Source organism: Sus scrofa, chromosome 17, assembly GCF_054392235.1.
Source record: "Sus scrofa isolate SSC_HxYL_T2T_F1_AM1 chromosome 17, Sscrofa_HxYL_maternal_Yorkshire_Landrace_v2.0, whole genome shotgun sequence".
NCBI classification, from domain to species: domain Eukaryota; kingdom Metazoa; phylum Chordata; class Mammalia; order Artiodactyla; family Suidae; genus Sus; species Sus scrofa.
This window is the reverse complement of record NC_139399.1, coordinates 56,563,204-56,588,452: the sequence shown is the minus strand read 5'-3', so window position 1 is coordinate 56,588,452 and position 25,249 is coordinate 56,563,204. Positions and strand designations below refer to the sequence as shown.

The window sequence follows — 25,249 nt, the reverse complement described above, 5'->3', positions numbered from 1 at the left end:
CCTGGGATTACCTAGAGGGAGGGAACTCGCCAGCATCCACCCTGCAGCTGCAGGAACAGACCCCATCTCTTTTCTGGTTGGTGCTGACTTCTGACCACCCAGCAGGTACCCTCCAGGTTTAGATTGCCTCCATGCCCCTCGTCATTCTGAGCTGCCCTCACAGCCCTCCTCACCCAGGGCCACCTGCCCCTGCAGGCGCCGGGACAGTTCCTCAGGCATTTCTGAGCACCTGCCGTGAGCCCAGCCCAGAACCAGCGGTTGACATGCATCACCTGTGTATGGTGGGTGTTTCCGGCCCCACCGTGCAGGCGGGCGGTTACCCAGGTCACACTCGTGATGGTCTCAGTGTCACATGCCTGAGACGGGAGCCGTTTCCCCCTCCATGTCTCTCCCTTCGTGTTCAGTAACACCCCCTCTCACCTGTTCAATCCAAGCAGCCTGGCTACTCAGTTTGCTTGGCGCTGATTTTCTAGAAGTTATGACTCTTTAAGGAGATTAAGCTGAGAGCCTCAAAAAAAAAAAAAAAAAAATCCAGAGGAAAAGAGCATTTCCGAGGACATCAGAGGCACAAACTAAATAGTGCAATTTAGGCACAGGTGTGTTTAGTTGAGCTTGAAAATGATTTTCAATTAAGAATCAATCACCACTATTTAAAAAAATCAGAAAAACTTGCACCAAAGTCTGAATTCCTGGATTTTCTTTAAAATTCAGATGGTCAGGCCACGGTAGGCCCACATTCCTACATGACAGCTACCAGTTGAACCTGAGTGTCAGTCATCCTTGTTAGAAAAGCCTGTGTTTCCACAGACCTCACTACTCCCTATTGTATTACCATGATGGGCTTTACTCACTTGCATCCCCTGACGGATCTGTGAGTTTGTGAGCCTGATCAAAAAAAAGGAGAATCGGATTTCCCGTCGTGGCGCAGTGGTTAATGAATCCGACTGGGAACCATGAGGTTGTGGGTTCGGTCCCTGCCCTTGCTCAGTGGATTAAGGATCCGGTGTTGTCATGAGCTGTAGTGCAGGTTGCAGACGCAGCTTGGATCCCTCGTTGCTGTGGCTCTGGTGTAGGCCAGTGGCTACAGCTCCAATTGAATCCCTAGCCTGGGAACCTCCATATGCCTCGGGAGCGGCACAAAGAAATAGCAAAAAGACAAAAAAAAAAAAAAAAAAAAAAAAAAAGAGAGAGAGAGAGAGACTCCACCCTAGAATAAGAAAAGCATTCTCCTAGGCCAACAGGAAAGGAGAATTAAGGTTTGGGGGCCCCTGGGGAGACACTTGGATCTGGAGGAGTCAAAAGTACAGCAGTAAGCAGTGGGGGCTCGTAGATATTTAATAACTGCTCTCCGGGGGAAAGGTGTGTGTATGTGTAAATTTTACTGGGATAAAGGATGTGTTTGTTGCACAAAATTGACAAATAATAATAAACACTTTATTGTAAATACTCTTTATCATAAATTCCTTCAAGCCAGTTAATTCTCACAGAATGTTTTTCTTGATTTTACTGCCAAACTCTTGATTCCCAAACCAACTATCCCTGCAATTTAGCCAGCATTTGACAAAATTAGACCATGAAGAGATTCTTGATGACAATATAACTCTTCAAAGAGGTCACCCACATCCCTGAAGCATGAATGCAGGTCCGACATGAATGCTGGTTGAAATATTTGTTCCCGTTAATGAATAAGACAAACGTAAAACCACCAAGATGTGTGTCCTAACTCCTTCGCTGATGACATGAGTCACCTGTTGGCTGAATTGGATAATAAGTCCCTCAGGTTTTGGTGCCATTCACAATGTATCAGCTACAGACACGACAGACTTTTCAGTTTAATTTGCATTATTAACATTTAATCCATCACATTCTTAAGACTGGAAAATCAACAAAACAGTAACTCGAGGAGTTTCTGTTGCGGCTCCACAGGTTAAGGACCCGATGCTGTCTCTGTGTGGATGCAGGTTTGATCCCTGGCCCTGCTCAGTGGGTTAAGGATCCAGCATTGCCATAAGCTGCAGCGTTGGTCACCCTGTGGCCCAGACCCAGTGTTGCTGTGGCTGTGGTGTAGGTCTCAGCTGCAGCTCCAGTTCGACCCCTGGCCCAGAACTTCCATATGCTACAAGTGCAGCCCTAAAAAACAAACAAACAAAAAACCCAGCAACTCAATCCCTGATCTGCCCCAGTCTCTGTGGTGCAGCTACACTCCCTGTGGACAATTTCAAGTGACCAATGTGATGTCACTGAGTGCAGAGTTGGCAAGAGATGGGTGGTGCCCCACCCCCACATTCTTCGTGTGATGCAATAGATGTACATGACCTTAAGGTCACAGACAATAGCAAAACGTAGTAAAATAAGGAAGTAATGAGTTTTTAGTACCTGTTACCTTGGTTTTTGATGCAATTTATTATTAGTATCAATCACTTAATTTTTTTAGCAGCTGTGTTTAACAGCCAGCTAAATTTCAAAAATCCTGAAAACTGAGCAGTTGGCTTTCCCAAGCCCGCACAGGCCAGCTCCAACACACCACTGGGCATAAAGCATCTAGAAACAGGACGATAGGAGGGGTCCTGAGCTACTTGCTCAGCCACCATCTCCCCCCCAAAAGGGAGGACCTGCGTGTTAAAGGTTAACAGAGATCCACCCCTCACCCCCATCCTGTCCGGCTAAACGGGTGATGAGAAACCGAGGTTAAATAGACTGTGGAGGACACAAGGATCCCCATTCTGCAGATGTGGAAACTGAGGCTTGAGAGAGTTGTTATTTCTTCCAGGTCAGTAGCTACCAAGAGGTGGAGGCCACGCCAACAACCAGGTCTGTTAGCTCCCAAACCCATCACTTTTCTGCAGAGTCCTTTCGCACTATCCTGGAAACAGCTCTGGAGCTCATTACCAGCACTCCAATGGCCTTGGACTTTAGTGCCTTCAGCTCTGGAATTGTGTCCACCTTTCCCCTGATTAAACCTACCTCCCCTAAGAGACTAGCAATTTGAGAGCAGAGCCCAGGCTAAACATGTGTGGTATTGTCGTCACTTAGAATCCCATCGCATTGGTGACAGAAGAGGTCTTAAGAACCGCGTGGTTCAGAGCCCCCCTTGCACATACAGGGGAGGCTGTGGCCCATGGCCCATACAGCAAGAACACCAGCAGATCAGGACTAGGACTCAAGCCTCCCCCACCATCTGAGTTGCTGGGGAATGATAGATATTCCCGGTGAGAGAATTAGAGGGGTGGAACAAAATGAGGTGGTCTGAGAGCCAAAAATCAGGCATCCCTTTCCCCCAAAAGTCCCAGCCGGAGGGAAAAAGAGCAGAGAATACAGTATCCTCAGCTGGATTTAGGGATGGCACCAGGAGAGACTTCCCACCAGGGTTGGTACTCTAGAGAGTCTTTGGAAGGTCCACAGAGCAACGGAGTCTTCATAAGATGTTCTCATAAGTTCATTACTGCAGAGATGTGCAAAGTCAGTGGGGAAACTGAGGCAAAAAGGCAGAGCCTCGGGTACCCTCAGAGCCCAAGACTCAAAATGAAGACTTTGGGGTTCTCAGATTTTCATCCCTTTTGCCCCAACAAACAGACTTCTAGAGCAGGGGAGACTCTTGAAGGACCCCCTAAAACTTGTGCACCGGGGCCCAGGCAAATAGGAAGCTGAAGACTGTCTGCTAAAACCATGGTTCCAGCATCTTCCAGATGGACTCCTCAGGAGGCTGCAGAGACCTCAATGCGGCTGTACTGGATGCCAGCCGAGCTCTGCCTGCGGCCAGAGCTCAGGGTGAACCTGGCAGGGAGTGAGAGGGGTCAGAGGGTGCCAGGGCCAGGCGGCCGTCCCCAGGGATGACAGAAGTGGACCATCCCTGGGATTCCCACCCCATCCCCACCTCCCTCTCACTTCCTGCTTCGTGCCTTAATGTGCATTTCCGTCTTGTAGACCACACAGCTACCCACCTTGGTCTTCCTGTGTCCATCCGTGCTCCCCACAGCTGGTTCTCCCCATCATGGCCGGACTGACCTTTCTAAGCACATAGCATTTGCCGAGGATGCTTAGGATTATAGTGCTTTCAGGTCCCTTCAGACACCCCGCCATTCCTCTCTCTCATTTCAACAGCCAAGGTCCCTGATGCTAAGATTGTGAACTCCTACTTAGGACCTAAAGACTTTATGTGATCTAGCTTCTACCCACGTGGCTAATCTGATCTTCTACCCCACCCCCCACCTCCTCTTCCAGCCACACTGGCTTCCTTGTTACTCTTTGCATATTCCAGAATACTCCCAACCTCAGGGCCTTTGCACTTACTGTTCCCTCCACCTGGAAGGCTCACCTCGCCTCATGTGTATATGGCTGCCTCCTTCTCTTTAACTTAAATTGTACCTACTCAGAGAGGGAAGCCCCTCTCATTTAGCCAAAACCCCCTGCTCCTCTTTCTCCATCTTCACCCATTAGACCCTCCCAATGTATTTTGCTCTGTTTCTTTTTCTTCTTCTTTTCTTTTTTCTTTTTTTTTTCTTTCTTTTTTTTTTTTTTTTTGGCCTTTCGTCTTTTTAGGGCCACACCCGTGGCATTTAGAGGTTCCCTGGCTAAGGGTCTAATCGGAGCTATAGCTGCTGGCCTATGCCACAGCCACAGCAACGCAGGATCTGAGCCACGTCTGTGACCTACACCATAGCTCATGGCAACTCTGGATCCTTAACCCACTGAGCAAGGTCAGGGATCAAACCCGCAACCTCATCGTTCATAGTTGGATTCGTTTCTGCTGCATCACAATGGGAACTCTTCCTTTTCTTCTAACTACACATTACTAACTGAAAAACTTTTTTGCTGCATTCATTGGCTTAGTTTCTGTTCCCCTCCCCCACTAGAATGGACACTCCATGAGGACAAGGACTTTCTCCATCTTATTCTTAGACACATTTCCTAAGGCCCAGAACACTGCCTGGCACATACTAGTGACTTCATAGACACCCACTGAATGAGCAGATTAGGCCCATAGTTCTTTGTGTTTGATTTTAAAAGGCCACGGTTATGTTTCATCTCGCCAAGTTTTCACATCTGTTAAGATTCTGTGGTTTTAGTATCCAACTATTCCAACCTTCTGTGATTCCATAACTGCATGATTTTTAAATTCCTATGAGCTGAGCTTAAAGTCAGATGAAACCCTACTGTAGGAAGACACAAAACAACTCAAGGAAAGCGTTCATAGATGAAGACAGGATGAAACTCACTGTGTCCAGGCAATAAGAAAACAAAAAGAGAGGAACATCACTTTGGCAAAGGGAACGTGTGAGGACTAAACTCCTGAAGCCAAGGGCTCAGGGTTTGATGCCACCTCCCCAGCCCCCAGGCCAGCCCTGACCCCCTTACCGTCTCTTCTGGAATTGCTGGTCTATCTCTGCCAATGACTGGTTTTTTGTTTCAGGGACAAACAAATAGATGAAGCCCAGGCCTAGGACAGCAGTCAGCCCATATAGCAGGAAGGTCCAGGACAAGCCAATGGCACCTGAGAACAGCAGGGCAGGAATGAGTGCAGGGCACAGGTTTGGCCAACTGGTCGACCAGTGTTCCAGGTCAAACACTGAGAATCAATCACCCAAAGTTGATTCTCCAGATGGCAGATTTGCAGAATGACCAACACACTGTCTGATGGGAAAGTCCCTTAAAGCAAGAGTAGGACTTGTCCCAGAGGCAGGCAAAGGGCCACAGCCCAAATCCACAAGCATCTTGGACATCCTGTCTTTATGAGAAAGCCCACGCACCCATATCTGAAATACTAACCAGAGGTGCGCACTTGGCATCTGAAAATGTGAATGGAAGGAAAGCGACATCCATCCACCTCAGCAGCAAAACAGCTGCAGGAGGCAGGCCTGGCAAAGCTCAGCTCCGAAAAAAACAGCCTCAGAAATTCCATGAATTGGTTATTCAGTGAATCAAGCATTCAGGATTGAGTTTCAGCCAGTTTGGCCTGTGACTGGTTTGGGAGAAAAGACAGACGCCTCAGCTCTATCCAGAAACCTGTGAAGGAAGGAACTTTTTCGAGGCAGAAGTACAAATATCATTTCGGACACCATTCTTATCTCTAAGAGCCATGGCCACCCCTCGTCTAGACTGTTGGCCCTAACCAGCTTGCCCTCCACTTAATCCTTATACCTGCAAAGAGAGGGAGAGTGCTGGGCTGGGAGAAGGCGGCAGGGTTCTGGTCCTCTCACTACCTGGCTCGACTTGGGAAGGACGGATTGCTGTCCCTGAAATGGGGATGATAAGGATATGATGCAGTTCCAATAAGCCCTCCCTACCATCTCTCCTCCCTCCCTTCCTTCCTCACTTTCCCACTCATTCGTTCCACACAAAGGGAATGCTTGAAGACTGAGGCACTGGGAGAAGCTTGGATTCTTCTCAGGCGTGGGTTCTCTTACCAGTATTTCCCACAGCTCCCCAGGGCTCCTCCTTTGAAGAGCAACCACGTGGCCGCAGGAAGTGGGAGAATACGTAAACCCTAAGAACTGTGCCTTGCGGCGCACGGTAAAGGAGCCCAGCCCACTTTGGCCCCGATGACCCCTGGCCTCGGGTGACAAGCATCCTCAGCACCTCAGAGACTCTTTCTCGGTGTTCTGGGCCCATATAATTTCTGCCCCACCACTGCTCAGACTGGGTTTGAAAGCTAGGTAAGAAGAGGAGATGTCACCCAAACTGAATCTGAGAAGACCTTCCTGCTGGCAGGTGGGCATGAACCCGTTTAAGCTGGTTTAGAACAAAAAGAACAGGTGGTGGCTCCTGCATCTGCTGGCCTCAGACGTGATCCTCCAGGGCTGGCGTAGCCCTTCACCTCTTATCTGGCCTATAGATTTTCACAGCGTGTCTGAGGGTACAGGACGCTCTCAGTTATTTCTGTGGAGCTTCTGCACAAAGTTTTATTTGAAGACTAGTTCTGCTGCTCCAAGTAGGAAAAAAATTTTAACTCCTTTACTTTAGAGTGGAAACTTTGAGCTCCAGACATCTGGAGTTTGCCCCTTCTCCCCGACCAATCAGAGATGGCTTCCTGATGGAGGAGAACTGGATGCTTCAGCTCTGCCCTTTCTTCAGCTTCAATTCCCAGGTTGTCAGTAAAGCCAGCCCCCCACCCAACCCCTGGAATGAAGGAGAAACCTCACAGATCATATTTTCTGTTATCTGTCACCCAGCCCTTCCTCTTCCTTGTTCCAGCACCTCAATTTTCCTATGGGGAACCTTGGCCCCAACTCTCAGTCTATGCTGTTGGGTGAGGCTGTTTCCAACACACACTGCACACCCCTGCCCCTGGGCTGGGTGTCAGAATAGTGCAGCCTTCCAGCCACAGTGATTGGCTCAGTGATAGGTATGTGATCTAGCCGAACCAATGAGAGTCAGTCTCAGGACTAGGGCAAGAGCCAATGGGAGAGAAACCCTCTCCCTCCCAGGACTGCCAAGAGGGATGGCGGCTGGTGATCATCTTTACAGCTGCACTCTGGCTCTCCCCCGAGGATGAAGTCCACGGTGTGGGAGACAGCCGAGAGAGCCTGAAAGCTGGTGCACAGCTTTGTAGGAACCTTCGGATCAATTTTGCTTGAAGCCAGCTACCTTCCTGTTTTCACCATTGAAGACAGAAATATTACATTTTGTTCATAAAATGGTTTGCATGGGGTTTTCTATCGCTTGGGCAGATATGGAAGGCTGGGCTCTGTCTGGAGGCAGTTGCTTCTGCATCTTGAAGGGACTGGGCTAAGGAGTTACGTCAAAGGACTCACCGATGAGGTCGAGGAAGGAAAGGCTGATGAAGAGGTTGGCGGCCCAGTTGAAGCTGTTGCAGAAGGCGAAGGCCCTCCCTCGGATCTCCACAGGGTAAATTTCACTGAGGACAAGCCAGGTCACTAGGATAGGAGAGCAGGGAGGGTCCTAGGCTGTAGCCAGGACATGGGGCCTGGCACCCATGGTCCAGCAGGCAGCCCCCGACAATGGCAGGTAGCCTAGGCCCAGGCTCAGGCTACCTGCCAACAGCACCAATAGTGACAGGCCTCTGACACCTGGCTCTCCCCACTGCTTCCCCCGTAGGGCTGCAACAATCCCCTTAGAGAGCCCAGCAGTCTGGGTTTGCTAGGAAACAGGAGTTTCCTGGGACTCCAGACTTCCAGTGTCCTGGGCAAACTGGGATGGTTGGTCACCCAATTCATTATATTCTTTTCCAGTAGGCCTTCTGAGTGAGCTGTAACTCACCTTCCGGTTGTCTGAGGCCTGATACATAAATGATTTGGGACCTTTATCAAAGAGAAAATATTGCGAATGTAAATTAGGCCTCTGCCCCCGGAAGAAGTACCCTCAAGGAAGCGAGGAGCCCTGAAGTCTGAGCTAGTTGTTCTCATGATCAAGCCGTCTCAAGTGTCCCTCGGACTGATTTGGCCCCCAGGATTCCCGCTAGGAGGGTGGAAGGTTCCAGAGTTACCTGCAAAGGACTCCCACTCACCTGGTCCGAATCCAAAGGAGAAGGCACTCACAAAGACCATCATGCAGACCAGCGCGGTCCAGTGCAGCAAGGTGTGCTCAGGGGCGGGAGGAGGGGGTGGGGGTGGGGTGGTGCGTAGGGCTGAGGCGGAAGGGGCTGGGGGGTCCCCAGCTCTGGGATGATGCTTGGTTTTCTCAGAGGTTGGGAAGACTGGCTGCCATGGGTTCTGGCTGCTTGTCGGCAGCAGAGGTGGAGATAGGCCCCTGGGCGGGCTGGAGTCTCCAGGGAGGCCTGACAGCTTGGTGGCATTGGGCACAGCCCGGCAACCTGGGCCTGAGTCCATGGGCACGGCAAAGCTGACGAGGCCAATGCCACTGACCGATAGGGCCATGAGAGCACAGCCAGCCAGCAACAGGGCCCTACGGCCCGCTCGGTCCACCAATCCCATGGCAGTCAAGGTGGCCGCTACCTTCACTGCACCGAGCCCCACAGAGGCCAGCACAGCTGAGGAGCCCCCCCGGAAGCCGACCGAGTGGAAGATGGTGGAGGCATAGCTCAGCACATTGGGCTGGCCCGTTAGCTGCTGGAAGAGCACCAGCCCCAGCCCCACTGTGGTCCTGTCTCGCATGTTATCCCGGGCCCTGAAAAGGTCCAGAAAGGAGTATCTTGGGCTCCCCAGGCCCAGCTTCGTGGCCTCACCTCCCTGGAGGGGAATGAGGTCCTTGTGGGCTGCAGCATCACCTGTACCAGCAGGCAGGAGGAGGAGGCTGAGGGACTGCAGGAGCGCAGGGGCAGCTGCCCAGCCAAACATATGCCTCCATCCCCAGGGGGCACGGGCCAGCACGTAGTTGAGTGCGTAGGAGAGCAGGATGCCCACGGTGATGCCTGCCTCATAGAGGGACACCAGCACTCCTCGCTGCCGGGGCCCCACCAGCTCTGACACGTAGATACAGCAGGACATGGAGGAGAGGGAGATGGCAAAGCCAGCCATTGAGCGGCCTAGGACCAGCCAGGTCAGGGAGCTGGCCAGGCCCAGGCTCAGGCTACCTGCCAACAGCACCAGGTTGCTCCCAAGGATGGCTTGTTTCCTGCCATAGCGGTCAATGAGGAAGCCCCCAACCAAGGAGGCCAGGAGAGCTCCCAGGAGTAAGCTGCCCACCAGGAGCTCCTGTTGTGAGCAGCTCAGCCCAAAGTCCAGCTGCAGGGGCAGCAGGGCTCCTGATATGACTGCCAGTTCATAACCAAAGGTCAGACCACCCAGCAAAGACACAGAGGCACACAGGGGCAGGAGGAGTGAGGGTCGGCCTGGAAAACAAAAGTGACATGGACAGATTTCAGAATGTTTCCTTGCCAGAGCAGCCATCTAGCCAGCCAGCCAGCCAGCCAGCCACCCATCCAAGCTTTTCTCCCTCTGTCCATCTATTCACCCATCCATTCATCTGTCCCTCTACCACATCCATCCCTCCATTTATTCATTCATCTATCTATCCATCGTCCATCCATCTAATTCATTCACCCATCTATCCATATGCCCATGCATGCATGCATCAACCCATTCGTTCACTTCTTCCTTCCTCCATCTATCTCTCCATCCATCCATCCATTCATTCATCCACTTCTCCCTTCATCTCTCCCTCCATCCTTCCTTCCATCTCTCTGCTTTATCCATCTCCCCATCCATCCATCTCCCCATCCATCCATCTCCCCATCCATCCACCCCCCATCCATCCATCCCCCCATCCATCCATCCACTCCTTCATTCATCCGTCCACTCCATTCATTCGCTCATCTATTTATTGATCAGTCTATTCATCTGTCCCTTCATTGTCCACTCCTCCCTACATCCATCTGCTCCATCATCACATATTCATCCATTCATGAGTCTACTTATCTACCCCTTAATTCATCCAAATTTCCATCCATCTGTTGAGCCATCTCTCCACAAATATGTCAATCCATTCACCCATCTTCGTTTTGTTTGTTTTTACAGCTGCACCTGCGGCATATGGAAGTTCCCAGGCTAGGTGTCAAATTGGAGCTGCAGCTGCCAGCCTACACCACAGCCACAGCAATGGCAGATCTGAGCTGCACCTGTGATGACACTGCAGCTCACAGCAACACCGGCTCACTGTGTCTCTTTGAAATTTTTCATTGTTTTTTTTTTTATTAATGATTTTTATTTTTTCCATTATAGTTGGTTTACAGTGTTCTGTCAATTTCTACTGTACAGCAAAGTGACCCAGTCACCCATATTCGCATATATATTCTTTTTTTCACATTATTCTACATCATGTTCCATCATAAGTGACTAGATGTAGTTCTCTGTGCTATACAGCAGGATTTCATTGCTTATCCACTCCAAATGCAATGGTTTGCATCTATTAACTCCAGATTCCAGTCCATCCCACTCCCTCCCCCTCCCTGCTTACAACCACAAGTCTGTTCTCCAAGTCCATGAGTTTCTTTTCTGTGGAAAGTTTCATTTGTGCCGTGTATTAGATTCCTGAAACTTTTCCTGATTGTTTCCCCTTGTTCTTCATTTACCCCCAGTCTAAGGTTCAACAATAAATGGTTGAGATGGTTTTTACTCTGTGTCTAACAAGCTCACATAAACTCTAACGACATAAATAATTGTCAGCACAGAGAGGTTTCTTGCTTCTCCCCAGCGTCCATTATAAAGCAGCAGCATGTAGGCATGCTTGTGTGAATACACACACACGCACACGTCATGCGCTCTCTTAAAATTTCCCATAAAAAATGCACATTTGAGATTACCCAGGATCCCCTTGAGTGGTTGGCTTCAAATTCTAGAGGCTCAAGAGGTTTAGTTATTACCGACAGATCTTGCTCACTCTTTGCATCACCTGGATACGGATCTTTTTTTTTTTTTTTTTTTTTTTTTTTTTTGTCTTTTTGTCTTTTTGCCTTTTGCTCCTGAGGCGTATGGAGGTTCTCAGGCTAGGGGTCCAATCGGAGCTGTAGCCCCCAGCCTAAATCAGAGCCACAGCAGTGCAGGATCCGAGCCATGTCTGCGACCCACACCATAGCTCATGGCAACGCCGGATCCTTAACCCACCGAGCAAGGCTAGGGATCAAACCCACAACCTCATGGTTCCTAGTTGGATTCATTAGCCACTGAGCCACGACGGGAACTCCTGGATACGGATCTTAATGCTCTCCTCAGCACACACTGCATTGACCCGCATTAACAGTTACATGAAGCCTCAACAATTGGCAGATGATTGCAGGGCAATTTGCTGATGGAGAGGGCAAAATATGAACATCTGACATTACTCAAGAGAAAAGACAAATCAGTGGTGGCTTCAGGGCTTGTCATTTTTTTTTTTTTTTCTTTGTAGGGTTGCACACGCAGCACATGGAAGTTCCCAGGCTAGGGGTTAAATTGGAGCTGCAGCCCCAGCAATGCAGGATCCAAGCCACATCTGCAAACTACACCACAGCTCACAGTAACGCTGGATCCTTAATCCACTGAGTGAGACCAAGGATCAAACCCGCATCCTCATGGATACTAGTTAGGTTCTTAACCCACTGCGCCACAATGGGAACTTCATCCACCCATCTTTGTATGTCATCCCTTATTTACACACACACACCACCCCTATCCATTCATGGTTCGATCTCTGGCCTCGCTCAGTGGGCTAAGGATCCGGCGTTGCCATGAGCTGTGGTGTAGGTTATAGACACGGCTCGGATCCTGTGTTGCTGCAGCTGTGGTGTAGGCCAGCAGCTACAGCTCTGATTGGACCCCTAGCCTGGGAAACTCCATATGCTGCAGCTGCTGCCCTAGAAAAGACAAAAAAGAAAATTTATTTATATGGCATCTACAACATGCCAGGCAGTGTTCTTGGGACTGGCGACACAGTGGTGTTTTCAAAGATCTGACATCCTAGTAGAAAAAGGCAGATGATGAATGAATAAATATATAATACAATTATAGGCAGTGATAGGTATTGTTTTTTTTTTTTTTTTAAAGGGCAGAGAAAGGGAGTTGAGAGCAATGGAGTTCTGTTTTAAATAAGGTAGTCAACTAAGACATCTCTGAAGAGGGAAAATTTCAATGAAGGGAGGGCACAAGCCGTGCAAAATCTGAAAGAGGAACATTCTAGACAAGGAAAAAGAACAAAGGCCCTGAAGCAGGACAGTTTTGAGTATGTTTGAACAATAACAATATTAATAGCTAGTGCTCCTGTAGTACTTACTAAGTGCCAGGCCCTGTTTTCAGAGCTTTATATATGTTTCTTCATTTAATTCTTACAACAGCCTTAAAATATGCTATCATTAGCATCATTCTCCAAGGCCCAGAGAAGAAACTTTCTCATGGTCACCCAGAAAATAAGGGGCAAAGCTGATGTGGCTAGAGAGTGCAGGCTTTTAATCATGATATTGTTGAGCAAGGAGGCCTGAGTGGCTGGAGCCCAATAAGTGGGAAAACTAGGAGGTGATGAGGTCAGAGAGGGAGCAGGGGCCAGATCATGTGGAGCTTTGAAGGTCACGAAGACGTCAGTGAATTTCATGCTCAGTGGATGGAAGCGTTTAAAAGCTTGACCTGGACAGCAAGGTGGTCTATGGTAGTCACCAGCACATGTAGGTATTGAGCACTTAAAATGTGGCCAGTGTGGCTGAGGAACTGCATTTAAAAATTTTTATTTAATTTTCATTAATTTAAGTGTGAATATCACCACATGTGGCCAGCGGCTACCATTTTGGCAGAGCAGTTATACAGCAGGTTACTTTCTCTCGCCTTCTTTTTTTTTTTTTTTTTTTTTTTACAGATTTCTCTTCACTCTGGTTTGTATTCCTTTGTTTTGTTTAATTAAAGTATAGTTGATTCGCAATGTTTTGCCAATTTCTGCTGTACAGCAAAGTGACCTAGTCATACCTCTATATACATTCCTTTTCTTACATTATCTTCCATCATGGTCTGTCGCAAGAGATTGCATAGAGTTCCCTGTGCTGTACACAGGACCTCAGTGAGCATCCATTCTCAATGTAGCAATTTGGGTCTACTAACCCCAAACTCCCAGTCCATCCCATTCCCTTCCCCTTCCCCCTTGGAAAACAAAAGTCCGCTCTCTATGTCTGTGAGTCTGTTTCTGTTGTGTAGATAGGTTCATTTTGTGCCATATTTTAGATTCCACGTATAAGTGATATCATATGGTATCTGTCTTTCTCTTTCTGACTTCGCTTGTATGATAATCTCTTGTTGCATCCATGTTGCTGCAAATGGCATTATTTTGTTCTTTTTTATGGCTGAATAGTATTCCATTGTGTCTATGTAACACATTTTCTTTATCCATTCATATGTTGATGGACATTTAGGTTGTTTCCATGTCTTGGCTATTGTGAAAAGTGCTGCAATGAACATAGGAGTGCATGGATCTTTCTGAATTACAGTTTTGTCCAGTATATGCCCAGGAGTGGAATTGCTGGATCACATGGTAGTTCTATATTTAGTTTTCTAAGGAACCCCCATACTGTTTTCCTTAATGGTTGTACCAGTTTACATTCCCACCAACAGTGTAGGAGGGACCCCTTTTTGTCCACACCCTCTCTAGCATTTATTTGTTGACTTGTTAATGATGGCTATCTGACCAGTGTGAAGTGGTTGTAGTTTTGATTTTCATTTCTCAAATAATTAGTGATGCTGAGCATCTTTTCATGTGCCTCCTAGGCAGCCATGTGTCTTCTTTGGAGAAATGTCTGTATAGGTCTTCTGCTCATTTTTTGCTTGGGTTGTTTGGTTTTTTTTGTTGTTGAGTTTTATGAGTTGTTTGTATAGTTTGGAGATTGAGCCCTTGTCATTTGCATCATTTGCAACTATTTTCTCCTATTCCATGGGTTGTCTTTTAAAAAAAATACAGGTTGCTTTTAATTTTTAATTCACATATATGTAAACTTAAATATTTCTGGAAGCATCTAGAGTAATCCTAATGTATCTATCTCACCCACTCCCACCCTGGACTTGACAGAAACATTCATAACATTATAGCCAGGTTTATGGAGTGTTTGCTCTGGGGCAGGCACTGCTTTAAGCATTTTCAGCTTAATAGCTGATTTAACTCACAACTTTATGAGGTGGGCTTTTATATTACTTATGAATGAATAAACTGATGATCAGAGATGTGAAGTGACTTGCCTAAGGTCAAGAGTATTAAGTAGCTGTGTCTAGGTTCAAAGCCAGGTGGTGGGGCTCCACCATCCATACCCTTCACCACTCCATTATAAAACTTTCGCATAATAGGATCTCACTCTGTTCTCTTACCATTGCCTCTCCCATCTCTATTAGGCAATTTTTGTGCAGAGGGAGGAGTTTCACAGGTGGAGAAATCATTCCCCACCCCCTTTCTGCTCACTCTTCTCCCCATCACCTCTGCTCCCGAGGGAAGCAACCCCCTAATATTCCCTGTCTTGTCCTTCCTCTTCATGACCATCAATCAACACCCTGGGGAGATAATGGCACCCAAGTCCTACCCCTTCTTCACCTCCCTCGGCCCCACCTCCCTTGGTTCCCAGAGTTTTCTGCCAGCAGAGAGGGTTCTTCCAGGTCCTATGAGGCAATCAAGTAAAACACAGTTGGGGTTTTTTTTTTTTTTTTTTTTTTGGATCCCTCTTGAGGTGAAAGGGCACCCAGCCAAAGGGCTCCGAGGCAGAGCTGACTGTCCACAGGTTCTTTCCACAGGGAAGTGCAGCGGAGCAGATTCAGGTCACAATGGTTAGAGCAGAACAGCAACAGTGGAAGTGAGTCCAAATAGTTATAGTAACAGGTGTCATTTATGGAGTAGCTCCTCTGTGCAAAGACTTCTGGTGTCTTCCCTCAGTTCCTCTTTGCAACAACCCTCGGTGGTACTGCTACAATCATCCCCATTTGACAGATGGGGTCACTGAGGCTCAGAGTGGTCTCAGAGCTGGGAAGCAACAGGCTCAGGACTCAAATGCTGACTCCTCTGACTCCCAAACCCATGTACTTAAGAGTTTTGCTGAATTGACTCAAGTAAGAAGGGCTGATCTGAGATAAGTGATGTGATAGAGGACAGGGACATAGGGAGTGGAAGTTCGGGGGGTGTAGGGGATGAGGGGGGACAGCACTCTCGGGAAAACCCCAAGTCACAAAGCATCATGAAATGATAGTGTCCGCAGGGGCAGTGAAGGACAGCCTCCAAGGAGTGGGGGCCACTAGAAAGATGGGGGGAGAGCATTCCCTTCCTTAAACTTTCCAAGGTTCCCATCACCCACTTCATTAAGTCCTAACTCCTAGGACCTCTAGGCCCTTCATGAGCTGGCGGCTCCAGCTGAACTCTTTGGCCAGTTCTCCTCCCCACCCCTGTCCCCACCTCTCCGACAAACACTGCAAACTCTTGTTCCTGGTGCACACTGGTGATTTTCATGCTGCTCTGCCTCTGTGTGCGCTGGCTCCTCCCTTGCCCTACCTGTGTCCCCGAACGCCTACACATCCACTGCAACTCAAGCTCATGGTTATGTCCCCAAGGGGCCTCCAGTAACACATATCTCTTACTTGGCATCAGTCCCCCATGCTCTGTGGAGAGCTGCCCTTTCCCCTGTCCTGTCTTCATCTCTTGGTCTCTTGATCTGGGAAGAGACGGCCGCCCCCACCCGCACCCCCATCCCTACCACTCAGCTCCAGAGGTGTGCCATACCCATGACCCACATCTGACCAGCCAGCAGGTCGCCACTTGCCTTGGGCGGTGGTAAATGCCATGTGGCTGAACCTGGGCCAAGGAGAGTCAGTCCATCCCAGGGTGTTTGCTTGGTGCTAAGCTGGGTAGTTTATACCTGCCTGGAGCAGCACAGGGCTGCAGGGGGCTGGGGAAATCTTTCTCTGGGAAGGATTCCTGACAATACTGCCTGAGCCCCTAGATTCAACCATGCCTGAAGCCATGGACTTTTCTGTGACTAATAAACATCCACCCCCCCAACCCCCCACCCCCACACCTTTTTGGTTAAATTAGTTTGAGGGAGGCTCTGAGTCCTATACATCTTCCTCAACTTTCCAAGCCATATTTTTTACTTCCAACCAACTCTGCTTTCTCCTGCATTTGCTCACACCAAGTAATTGAGTAATTGGTGTGATAGGGATGGAGATGTACTGCCTCTGTGCCTCCAGGGCCCCAGCTCCATCCTGACACCCAAGGTGGGCTCAGTGAAGCTCCTGCTGAGTGAGTGAATGCCTGAAATCAGGGACCAGGATATTATTACCACGTTCCACTCCAGGGATGGTGTCAGGTACATTTAAATTTAATCTAATGTTATACAGCAGCCAGAGGGATTCTGTGATTGCCCAAGTCAGACCATATAGTTCTGCTCAGAGCCCAGGGGTCCCAGTTCACTCTGAAAAAGCCAAAGTCCTGACAGTGGCCTTCGAGGCCCTGGACGACCTGCCTTCTCTCACTGGGTTTTGGCCACACCAGCCTCCCTGCTGTTGCTCCTCCCTCCAAGCCCATCTCAACTCAAGGCTTTTTACCAGCTGTAACCTCTGCTGGGAACGTCCTTTCCCTCCATTTCAGTAGCTCCTGCCCTTCTTCCTCATCAAATGAATGAATGAGCTCAGGACAGAGGGTATCCAGCGAGGAAGGATCTTGGCTCTTGAGCATCTGGGGAGGTCCAGGGCCTGGAAGTGACCATGCACAGGAAGTGGAGTAAATTCTTGCCTCCAAATTAGGACACCCCAGGCTGGGTTCAGGAATGCTCTCCCTTTCTGTGAATGGTCTGTCTAAATATAGTTTGTAGGTGAAGCTGCCTCACTCTGGAGGAAATCCCTCAATTGTCTAAGCCCCTCACTGAGGAAGGCAGAGCTTCCCAGGGAGGGAATCAAGGGGCAGGTGGAAGGGAAGGAACTCAGGTTTGGGGTATATATATCAAGAGCTGCAAGTCCCAGGGCACCCTTGGTTGATGATGCTAGAGCAGCATCTCAATCAGCGATGTATTGGGTCCCTCCCCCATCAGGGACCTGCCCTGGCTTCCCCTGAAACTCCAGGGAAGAACCAGGAGTGAAATGGAACCATGCAAATACCCTCACCCAGAAAGCTGGCTTCAAAATATCCCAACAGCAGGTGATACTTATAGAGCAATCACTGTAGCCTCACCTCCTCTTCTAGAAACCATACCTGTATCAGCTGCCTTAATCCCTATAGCAACCCTGCAACACAGGCGCTGAGACTATTCCCATTTTGCAGATGAAGCAACTGAGGCACAGAGAGGTAAAGACATTTGCCCACAGTGATATTCTGTAACATGACAGGGCAGATTCTGAACTGGGGAAGAGACTTAATGTTGGGTGTTATAAAAAAAAAAAATGAAAGCTTGGAGTTCCCACTGTGGTGCAGTGGGTTAAGAATCCAACTGCAGGAGTTCCTGCTGTGGCTTAGCGGGTCACGAACCTGACTAGTATCCATGAGGACGTGGGTTTGATCCCTGGCCTGGCTCAGTGGATTAAGGATCTTGCGGTACTGCAATTTCGGCATGGATCGCAGCTACAGCTCGGATTCAGTCCCTGGCCAGGGAACTTCTGTATGCCACAGGTGTGGCCATAAAACAAATAAATAAATCAACGCTCATGTTAACTGACCATTTACCATGGGCAGGTGGCATGTGGAGTATTTGTTCATTTTATCACATCATTCACGTGGCTTCCCTGCGATAGGGTATTTTATTGTGACTGTTTCATAGAGAAGAAACTGACGGTCACACAAGCTGACTACATGTCCCAGGTCACAATGCACCTGGGAAGTGGGAGGATGAGAGCTGGAACCCAGGTCTTCCTGACCCCAAAATCTATGTACAGGGCCCAACCCCTGGACCTTGCCATAAAGAAAGCAGCCTGGCAACTGGAAAGAACAGAACCGAGTGCCAATTATTTTGTTTCTTCCTCCATCACTACCACTTAGCCCATAGTAGATGCTCAGTAAACAGCGGTAGAAAAAACTTAGGCAACAGAGGAATAGGAGGGATAGCAAGGGACCAGGGTCAAGCTGAGTGTCCTTGGGATGACCTTGACCTCTCTGGGCCTCACTTTTCCTCAGGCTCTGGAGCAGGATGCTTTGGTGATTAAGAACATGGACTCTGGAGTCAGAGCTGGAGTTGGTCCCCATTACCCTGTGCATGAGAGGCCCAGTGGTACAGTGGTTAGGAGTATAGACTGGAGCCAGAGGGCTGGGGTTCTCTCCCAGCTTCTCTCCATAGCTGTGTGACCTCAGGTAGCTCGCTGAACCTCTCTGAGCCTCCCCATCTATAAATGGGGATAATAGTAATACCTACATCATACACCTGCCTAATTTTATAGCCTACTGTTAGCTATCACGATTCTCCACAGAACAACCTAGAAGGAGTTTTTAAAATACAATTCATTGGGCGGGACCATGATGGAAGATAATATAAGAAAGGGAATGTATATATATGGACGACTGGGTCATTTTGTTGTGCAGCAGAAATTGGGGCAACATTGTAAATCAACTATATTTTAATAAAGAATAATAATAAAAAAAAAACCCTCCACCATTCAGGCTATATCCCAGGCTAGCTTAAAATCTATCTCCAGTTTCCCATGCCATTTAGAATAAAATCCAAACTTCTCACCAAGGCCTACAAAGCCCTACATAATCTAGCCCCTGCCTACCTGTCTGACTCCCTCCTCCTGCCCCTGTGCTCTAGCCACACGGGCCTGAACCACACCAGCTCACTCCTGCCTCAGGGCCTTTGCACTTGCTGTTTCTCCACCTGGAAGTTCTCCCAGATCTTAGCAAGCCCACTTCTTTTGAGTAGTGTCAAAGTTCCAGTGCCTCCTACTCCAGGAGCTCCTCCCTGTTTACCTACCTAAAGAGCCTGTCTCCCTCTCCACGGTCTATTACGCCACCTCGTATTATGCATTCCACCACACCTTATCACTCCTTGAGACTATTTTATTAATTTTACTTATTTATCCAGTTTCTCGACTGGAATGTCAACCCCATGGAAGAGAGGATAAATGTCTGTTTTGTTCACCACTGAGCCCCAACCCCTAAGCCAGCGTCTGCCATGTAGTTGGTGTGTGAATTATTGAATGATCCTTTGAGGCTTCTGCATCCAGAGAAAAAAAATAGAAACCTTAGTTCCCTGGAGCAACAAAGAATTCCCTACTTCCCCATAATTCTAGATTCAAATCTCCTCTCTTTACCCTCTCTCAAGTATCTCCAGAGCAGAGGTTTTGTCGGTTAGTGCAGGACAGCATCTTCAGGTCTAGAACAATGTCTGGCAGCAGAAGTGTGCAGTGAGGAGTTCCCTGGTGGCTCAGTGGGTTAAGGACCTGGCAGTTGTCACTGCTGTGTCTCAGTGGCGTGGAATTTACGCATGCCATGGCTCATAGCCTCCACTTCTTCATCTGCAGAATAGGGAAAATTTCACTCTCCTGGGGGATGTTGTAAGGCGTAAAGCGGTCAGGAGAGGGCTTAGTCCAAGTAAACGCTCAGGATCAAGGGAAGAGCCCTCTCAGGTCACTTTTTTTTGTGGGCAGAAAGAAGCATGAAAGGAAACGGGCCCAAGTCCTTTCCCAGCCCCCAGCCAAGGCCTGCCGTCCCGGCTGCCATCCGAGTGGGCGGTATTTGGTCGTGGCTCTGCAGCTGGGGGCGGAGGGCACGCGCTTGGATGGGGTCCCCGGGCTTCCCCGCCGGCAGCACCGGGTAGATCGGGACTTACCCATGGCGAGCTGGACTCCGAAGCGAGCTGGGGACGCTGGAGCGCCGGGTGCGCATCCCCAGGCCAAGTCCCCGCAGTGGCCGACGGACAAACTTTCCGGCCCGCCTCCTACCTCCCGCCTCCGTCCCTCCCTCCCCGCCTGCAGCGCCGCCGCCACGTTGGCCAGCCCAGGCCCCCAGTGCCTGGAGGCGGGACAGAGGTGCACCCCAGACGTCCCCAGTCTGGCCCTTGCCTGGCTGGAACCCCACCCACCATCCGCCCCGGAGAGGAACCCCACCACCATCATCCCGGGTCTGGGGAGGACCCCACAAGTTGTCCTACCCCATCCTCCTGGCAGGAAGGAGACTCCCCGTCACTGCAGTCCACACTAGTCTGGCCTCTCCAGCCAGCTTGTACACACACAAACACACACACTCACATGCTATACTGACTCACGCATACCCACTTCAGCCATTCACTCTCCCATGGATTCATAATCTATCCATCAGACACTTGGGTTTGGACACCTCCCATGTGACTTTAGGCGCAGTCTGAGGCTTTGAGGATGGGCTGGGAGAGCAAGACAGATAGATATGTTTGTTCGCCTGGAGTTTACTTTCTGGTGGTGGAAGAAGAAAGGTAAATAACCAAAGGTTAAAAATAATAATAAAAAACCTTAGAGAGAGAGAAAGAGAGAGAGGGAGGGAGAGGGAGGGAGGGAGGGAGAGAGAGAGAGGAAGGAAGGAAAGAAAGGAAGGAAGGAAGGAAGGAAGGAAGGAAGGGAAGAAGAAAGAAAGAAAGAAAAAAGAGAAAGAGAGAAAGAGAAAGAAAAAAAGAAAGGAAAGAAAGAGAAAGAAAAAAAGGAAAGAAAGGGAGAGAGAAAAAGAAAGGAGTTCCTGTTGTGGCTCCTACCAACCCGACTACCAATCTGACTAGTATCCATGAGGATGAGGGTTCGATCCCTGGCCTCTCTCATTGGATTAAGGATCCGGTGTTGCCATGAACTGTGGTGTAGTTCACAGAAGCAGCTCAGATCCTGTGTTGCTGTGGCTGTGGCAGAGGCTGGCAGCTATAGATCCAATGTGACCCCTAGCCTTGGAACTTCCATATGCCACAGGTACAGACCTAAAAAAAAAAAGTTGAAATTAAATAAATAAATACATAAAAATAAAGTTTTTAAAAAAAGAGAAAAAATTTTACAAAGGGAGTTTCTGTTAAGAACCTGACATAGTGTCCGTGAGGATGCGGGTTCGATCCTTGGCCGCACTCAATGGGTTAAGGATCCAGCATTCCTGCAAGTTGCAAACTGTAGGTCGCAGATGTGGCTCGAATCCCACATTCCTATGGCTATGGTATAGGCTGGCAGCTGAAGCTCCAGTTTGACCCCTAGCCTGGGAACTTCCATATGCTGCAGGTTCGGCCTTTAAAAAAAAGAAGAAAAAGGGAGGGAGGAAAAAAGTTTTTTAAAAAATAAAATAACCAGAGGACCCAGAGAAATACCCAGGTAATGATAAAAGCCAAGCAGAGAATTAATCTAAGGTGATGGGTTAGGCAGGCACAGGGGCTGCTGTGGTTGGAGGCAGGGAGGGGATCTCTGGGAAGGCTTCTCTGGGGAGGGGATTTCTGAGCTGAGACCGCAGGTTCCAGGCAGAAGAGAGACCAAAGGCAAAGGCCCAGCAGGAAAGAACTTGTGGAGCATAAAGAACAGAAATGAAGCCATAGTGTCTGGGGCACAGGGGTTGGCAGGGAGAGTGGAGGGAGACAGGGCCTGAAGGAGGGGTTGGCAAAGGCCAGACCATTGAAGTCTTTGGGAGGCTATTGCAATTTTATTCCAACTGACACAGAAATAATTGGGGCGTTCTAGAAGGTTATAAGGAGCAAAGGTGGAAACCAGGGGACCACTTGGGAAGCTGTTGCAAGGTGAGAGAGGAAGTTGATTTGGCCTAAGGTGATAATAGTTGAGATGGAGAAAAATCAGCAGATCAAAGATAGAGTTGAGAAGTTCCCATTGTGGCGCAGTGGAAATGAATCTGACTGGAATCCATGGGGATGCGAATTCAATCCCTGGCCTCACTCAGTGGGTCACAGATCCGGCGTTGCCGTGAAGTGTGGCATGGACCTCTGACACGGCTCAGATCCCGTGTTGCTGTGGCTGTGGCATGGGCCAGCAGCTGTAGTTCCGATTTGACCCCTAGCCTGGGAGCTTCCGTGTGCCACGTAACTGGCCCTAAAAAGCAAAAGCAAAAAAATATATAGATTTGATAAGGTCTGACAAACTGGGAGAGGAGCGGCTTGGGGCAGGAAAGGAGATGTGGAGCTCTGTTTTGTTTGTGTAAGGTTTAAGGTGCACATGAAGTATCCATGTGTGGAAACAGATGAGCAATTTGATATAAGAGCTTGGAGTTCTGGAAAGGAGCCAGGCTGGGGACACCCTCAATCATTCTCACTCTCAGGCCAAAACAAGTATACAGGCTTAGCACTCACGTAGTCACAAGCTTACCCAGCTCTCACTTAGTGTTTACATGTACACATGTTCCTTCACAGGCACCTCCTTACCCGGCAGGAATTGGGTGCCACAGACACAGCCAAGCATCTTGGCAAAGAAGACAGCATCAGCTTGACCTTCTGAACCAGGGGGCCCATGTACAGTTCTGAAAATAATAATAGCTGGGGCAGTTTGAAAACACAGCTCCAAAATGCTTTGTTCCATCCCTTAAAATCTAGGTGAGTTTGTGACTGTTTCAGCCAGTAGGTTGCACAGAGTGGCATTGTGTGACTTCTGAGGCTGGGTCACTGGGACACTAGCACCTGAAGCCCTGAGCCTCTAAGAAGTCTGACTGCCCTGAGACGGCCATGCTGAGAGGAAGCCCAAGCCACACAGAGAGTCCATGTGCGGATGCTCCAGTGGGTGGGCCTAGCCTTTGAGTCATGCACTGGCAGCACTGGCTCCAGAACCAGCCTTCAAATTATTCTGGCTCCCAACCCTGAAATCTTTCCATCTGAGGCCCCAGGCATTGTAGAGTAGGGACAGGCCATCTCTACTGTTCCCAGTCTGGATTCCTGACCCACAAATTTCACGAGTATAATAAAATGATTGTTTCAAAGTGTGAAGTTTGAGGAGTTCCTGTTGTGCCTCAGCAGGTTAAGGACCCAACATTGTCTCTTGAGGCTGCAGGTTTGATCCATGGCCTTTCCCAGTGGGTTAAGGATCCGGTGTAGGCCTCAGCTGCAGCTTCGATTTGACCCCTAGCCTAGAAACGTCCATATGCTGCAGGCATGGCCATAGAAAAATAAATAAATAAAGTGCGAAGCTTTGGAGTAACTTGTGATACAGCAACAATAATCGGAAAAAAAAAATACTTTAAAACTATTGAGGGATAATTGGTTTAAGAACTTTACAGGTATTTGCAACTCCCTAATGAGGCAGGGATTATTAGAATTTACCCTCATTTTATGAATGAGGAAAGTGAAGCAAGGGGAAGTGAAGTAACTTGCTTGCATAATAAATAAATAACAGCACGAGTGCTCAAGGATACACACTAGTGTAAAGCTGACCTGGTTATGGGGAAAACTGGGCCCTTATCCATCACACTCCACTGCCTTTCTGGTATGGAGAAGAGCCCAAGGGGGCCTTTTAGGCATTGCCACGTGACAGTTCCTTCTTCATGTGAGTATCTGGTGACTTGTTACAGAAAAGCCTGGACAGTTCCATTCTTGAGATAACCTGTAGAAATTATATGATGAAAAGGGCATGAAGTCTTTGATCTGTGATCTTTGATCTCTGCGGCTTGTATTAGGTCATGAGGATGTTTGCATGCCTGCTGTCAGGTTAGCTCTCCTAGCTCTCCTAGATTTGGAGAATCTCTCTTCAAAGTGTGCCCCAAATGAGAAAGGCAAAGTTCTAATCAGGCATTTCGATAGGTATCTTCAAAAATGGCTTCTCTTGAGGGTAGGCAGGACCTAGCGACTCATTTCTAATAAACAGAATACAGCAAAAGTGATGATTATCATTGTAGAGTTCAGGTTAGAACGATAGTGATTTTTCCATCTTGCTCATCCTCTCCTGATCTCTCACTCACTCCAATGAAGCCACCTGCTGCTCCGATGACCTGCCCAATGAGAGACCCACATGGCAAGAATTAAGGGTGGCCTCCAGGCAGGAGCCGGAGAAGAACTAGGGGTCTCAGATCAACAGCCTGTGAGGAGCTAAATCCTGCCTCTAATCAAACAGTCATACAAACAAAAAGGCAATGCAAAAGAGGAGAGCGTCACAAGGACACCAGGAATTATGGTTGGATTTTCCCTCCTATGAGAAGGCAGGGAGGACTTCCCTGAGGAAGTGACATTTGAGCTGAAAATGGAAGGATGCTTATATGGGTCTAGGCAACAAAGGGAGGGAAAACACTTCTGACATGGGAAAGAGCAGGTGCAAAGGCCCCAGGCAAGAAGGACCCTGGCAAGAATGCGAGACTGAGAGAGAGAAGGCAAATGTATTTGAAGATCACAGAGCAAAGGGGAGTTTGGTGGGAGATGGGTCTGGAATAGGGACATAGGGCCCCATGTAGCACCTCCTGGGGCTTTATCAGAAGCACAACAGGGAGCCACTGAAAGGTTTTAAACTAGAATTCCTACCATAGAAGCCAGAAGGAGTCTGACCATAGTTTGCACAGTGGATATTCTAAAGGAGCGAACTGCAGGTCGGAGGGAATGAAAAGTGCCCACTGAAATAAGAAGTTATCTTGAGAATGGATCGGTTTATTATACATAACTTACAGGGTAAGATCAGGTGAACAGCAATCCAGAAGCATTTGCAATTGCACTCTGAATCTTCAAGGGGCTATTGGGACAATTTTTTTCTTTTTCTTTTTTGCTTTTTAGGGCCACACCCATGGCATATGGAAGTTCCCAGACTAGGGGTCAAATCAAAGCTGCTCTGCCAGCCTATACCACAGCCACAGCAATGCCAGATCCTTAACCCTCTGGGGAAGGCCAGGGATCGAAACTGCATCCTCACGGATACTGCTGAGCTACAACGGGAACTCCTATTGGGACAATTTTATAGTTAACCTAGGGTAGAGGGGTACATGCTTGGAAACAGGAAGGGCCTTCTTAAGTCAGGAT

At 48.6% G+C, this 25,249-nt stretch overlaps 2 protein-coding genes across 13 annotated transcripts in view; one reads left to right on the top strand and one right to left on the bottom strand.

The window, feature by feature from the left end:
• The window catches only part of SLC13A3 (solute carrier family 13 member 3), a 134,931-nt gene that overhangs the window by 6,476 nt on the left and 103,206 nt on the right, over window positions 1-25,249 (top strand). The gene's annotated exons all lie outside the window — the stretch shown is intronic.
• Window positions 1,413-20,523, bottom strand: SLC2A10 (solute carrier family 2 member 10). Of its 8 annotated transcripts, XR_014832482.1 has the most exons (7): window positions 20,150-20,246; window positions 19,632-19,835; window positions 8,465-9,748; window positions 7,752-7,874; window positions 6,139-6,233; window positions 5,356-5,491; window positions 1,413-3,774 (listed from the first exon to the last, which is right to left on the bottom strand). XR_014832482.1 is itself a non-coding variant. In XM_085004092.1 (6 exons), exons 3-6 carry the CDS (start codon window positions 9,432-9,434, stop codon window positions 3,696-3,698), a joined length of 1,308 nt encoding a protein of 435 aa, XP_084860218.1. In that variant the 5' UTR covers window positions 9,435-9,748; window positions 19,632-19,835; window positions 20,471-20,523; the 3' UTR covers window positions 1,413-3,695. The 8 variants fall into 8 exon arrangements, 6 of the variants coding, with proteins under 6 accessions (XP_084860218.1, XP_084860216.1, XP_005673051.3 ...); XR_014832483.1 differs by lacking the exons at window positions 19,632-19,835; window positions 20,150-20,246 and adding an exon at window positions 20,471-20,523; XM_085004092.1 differs by lacking the exons at window positions 6,139-6,233; window positions 20,150-20,246 and adding an exon at window positions 20,471-20,523.

Coding starts and splice junctions, on each gene's coding strand:
- SLC2A10 (XM_005672994.4), bottom strand. Junction 7,875..8,464: donor CTCCTTTGGATTCGGACCAG/GTGAGTGGGAGT, acceptor CTCCTATCCTAG/TGACCTGGCTTGTCCTCAGT. Junction 3,775..5,355: donor CAGCAATTCCAGAAGAGACG/GTAAGGGGGTCA, acceptor ACTCCCTGCCAG/GTTCACCCTGAGCTCTGGCC.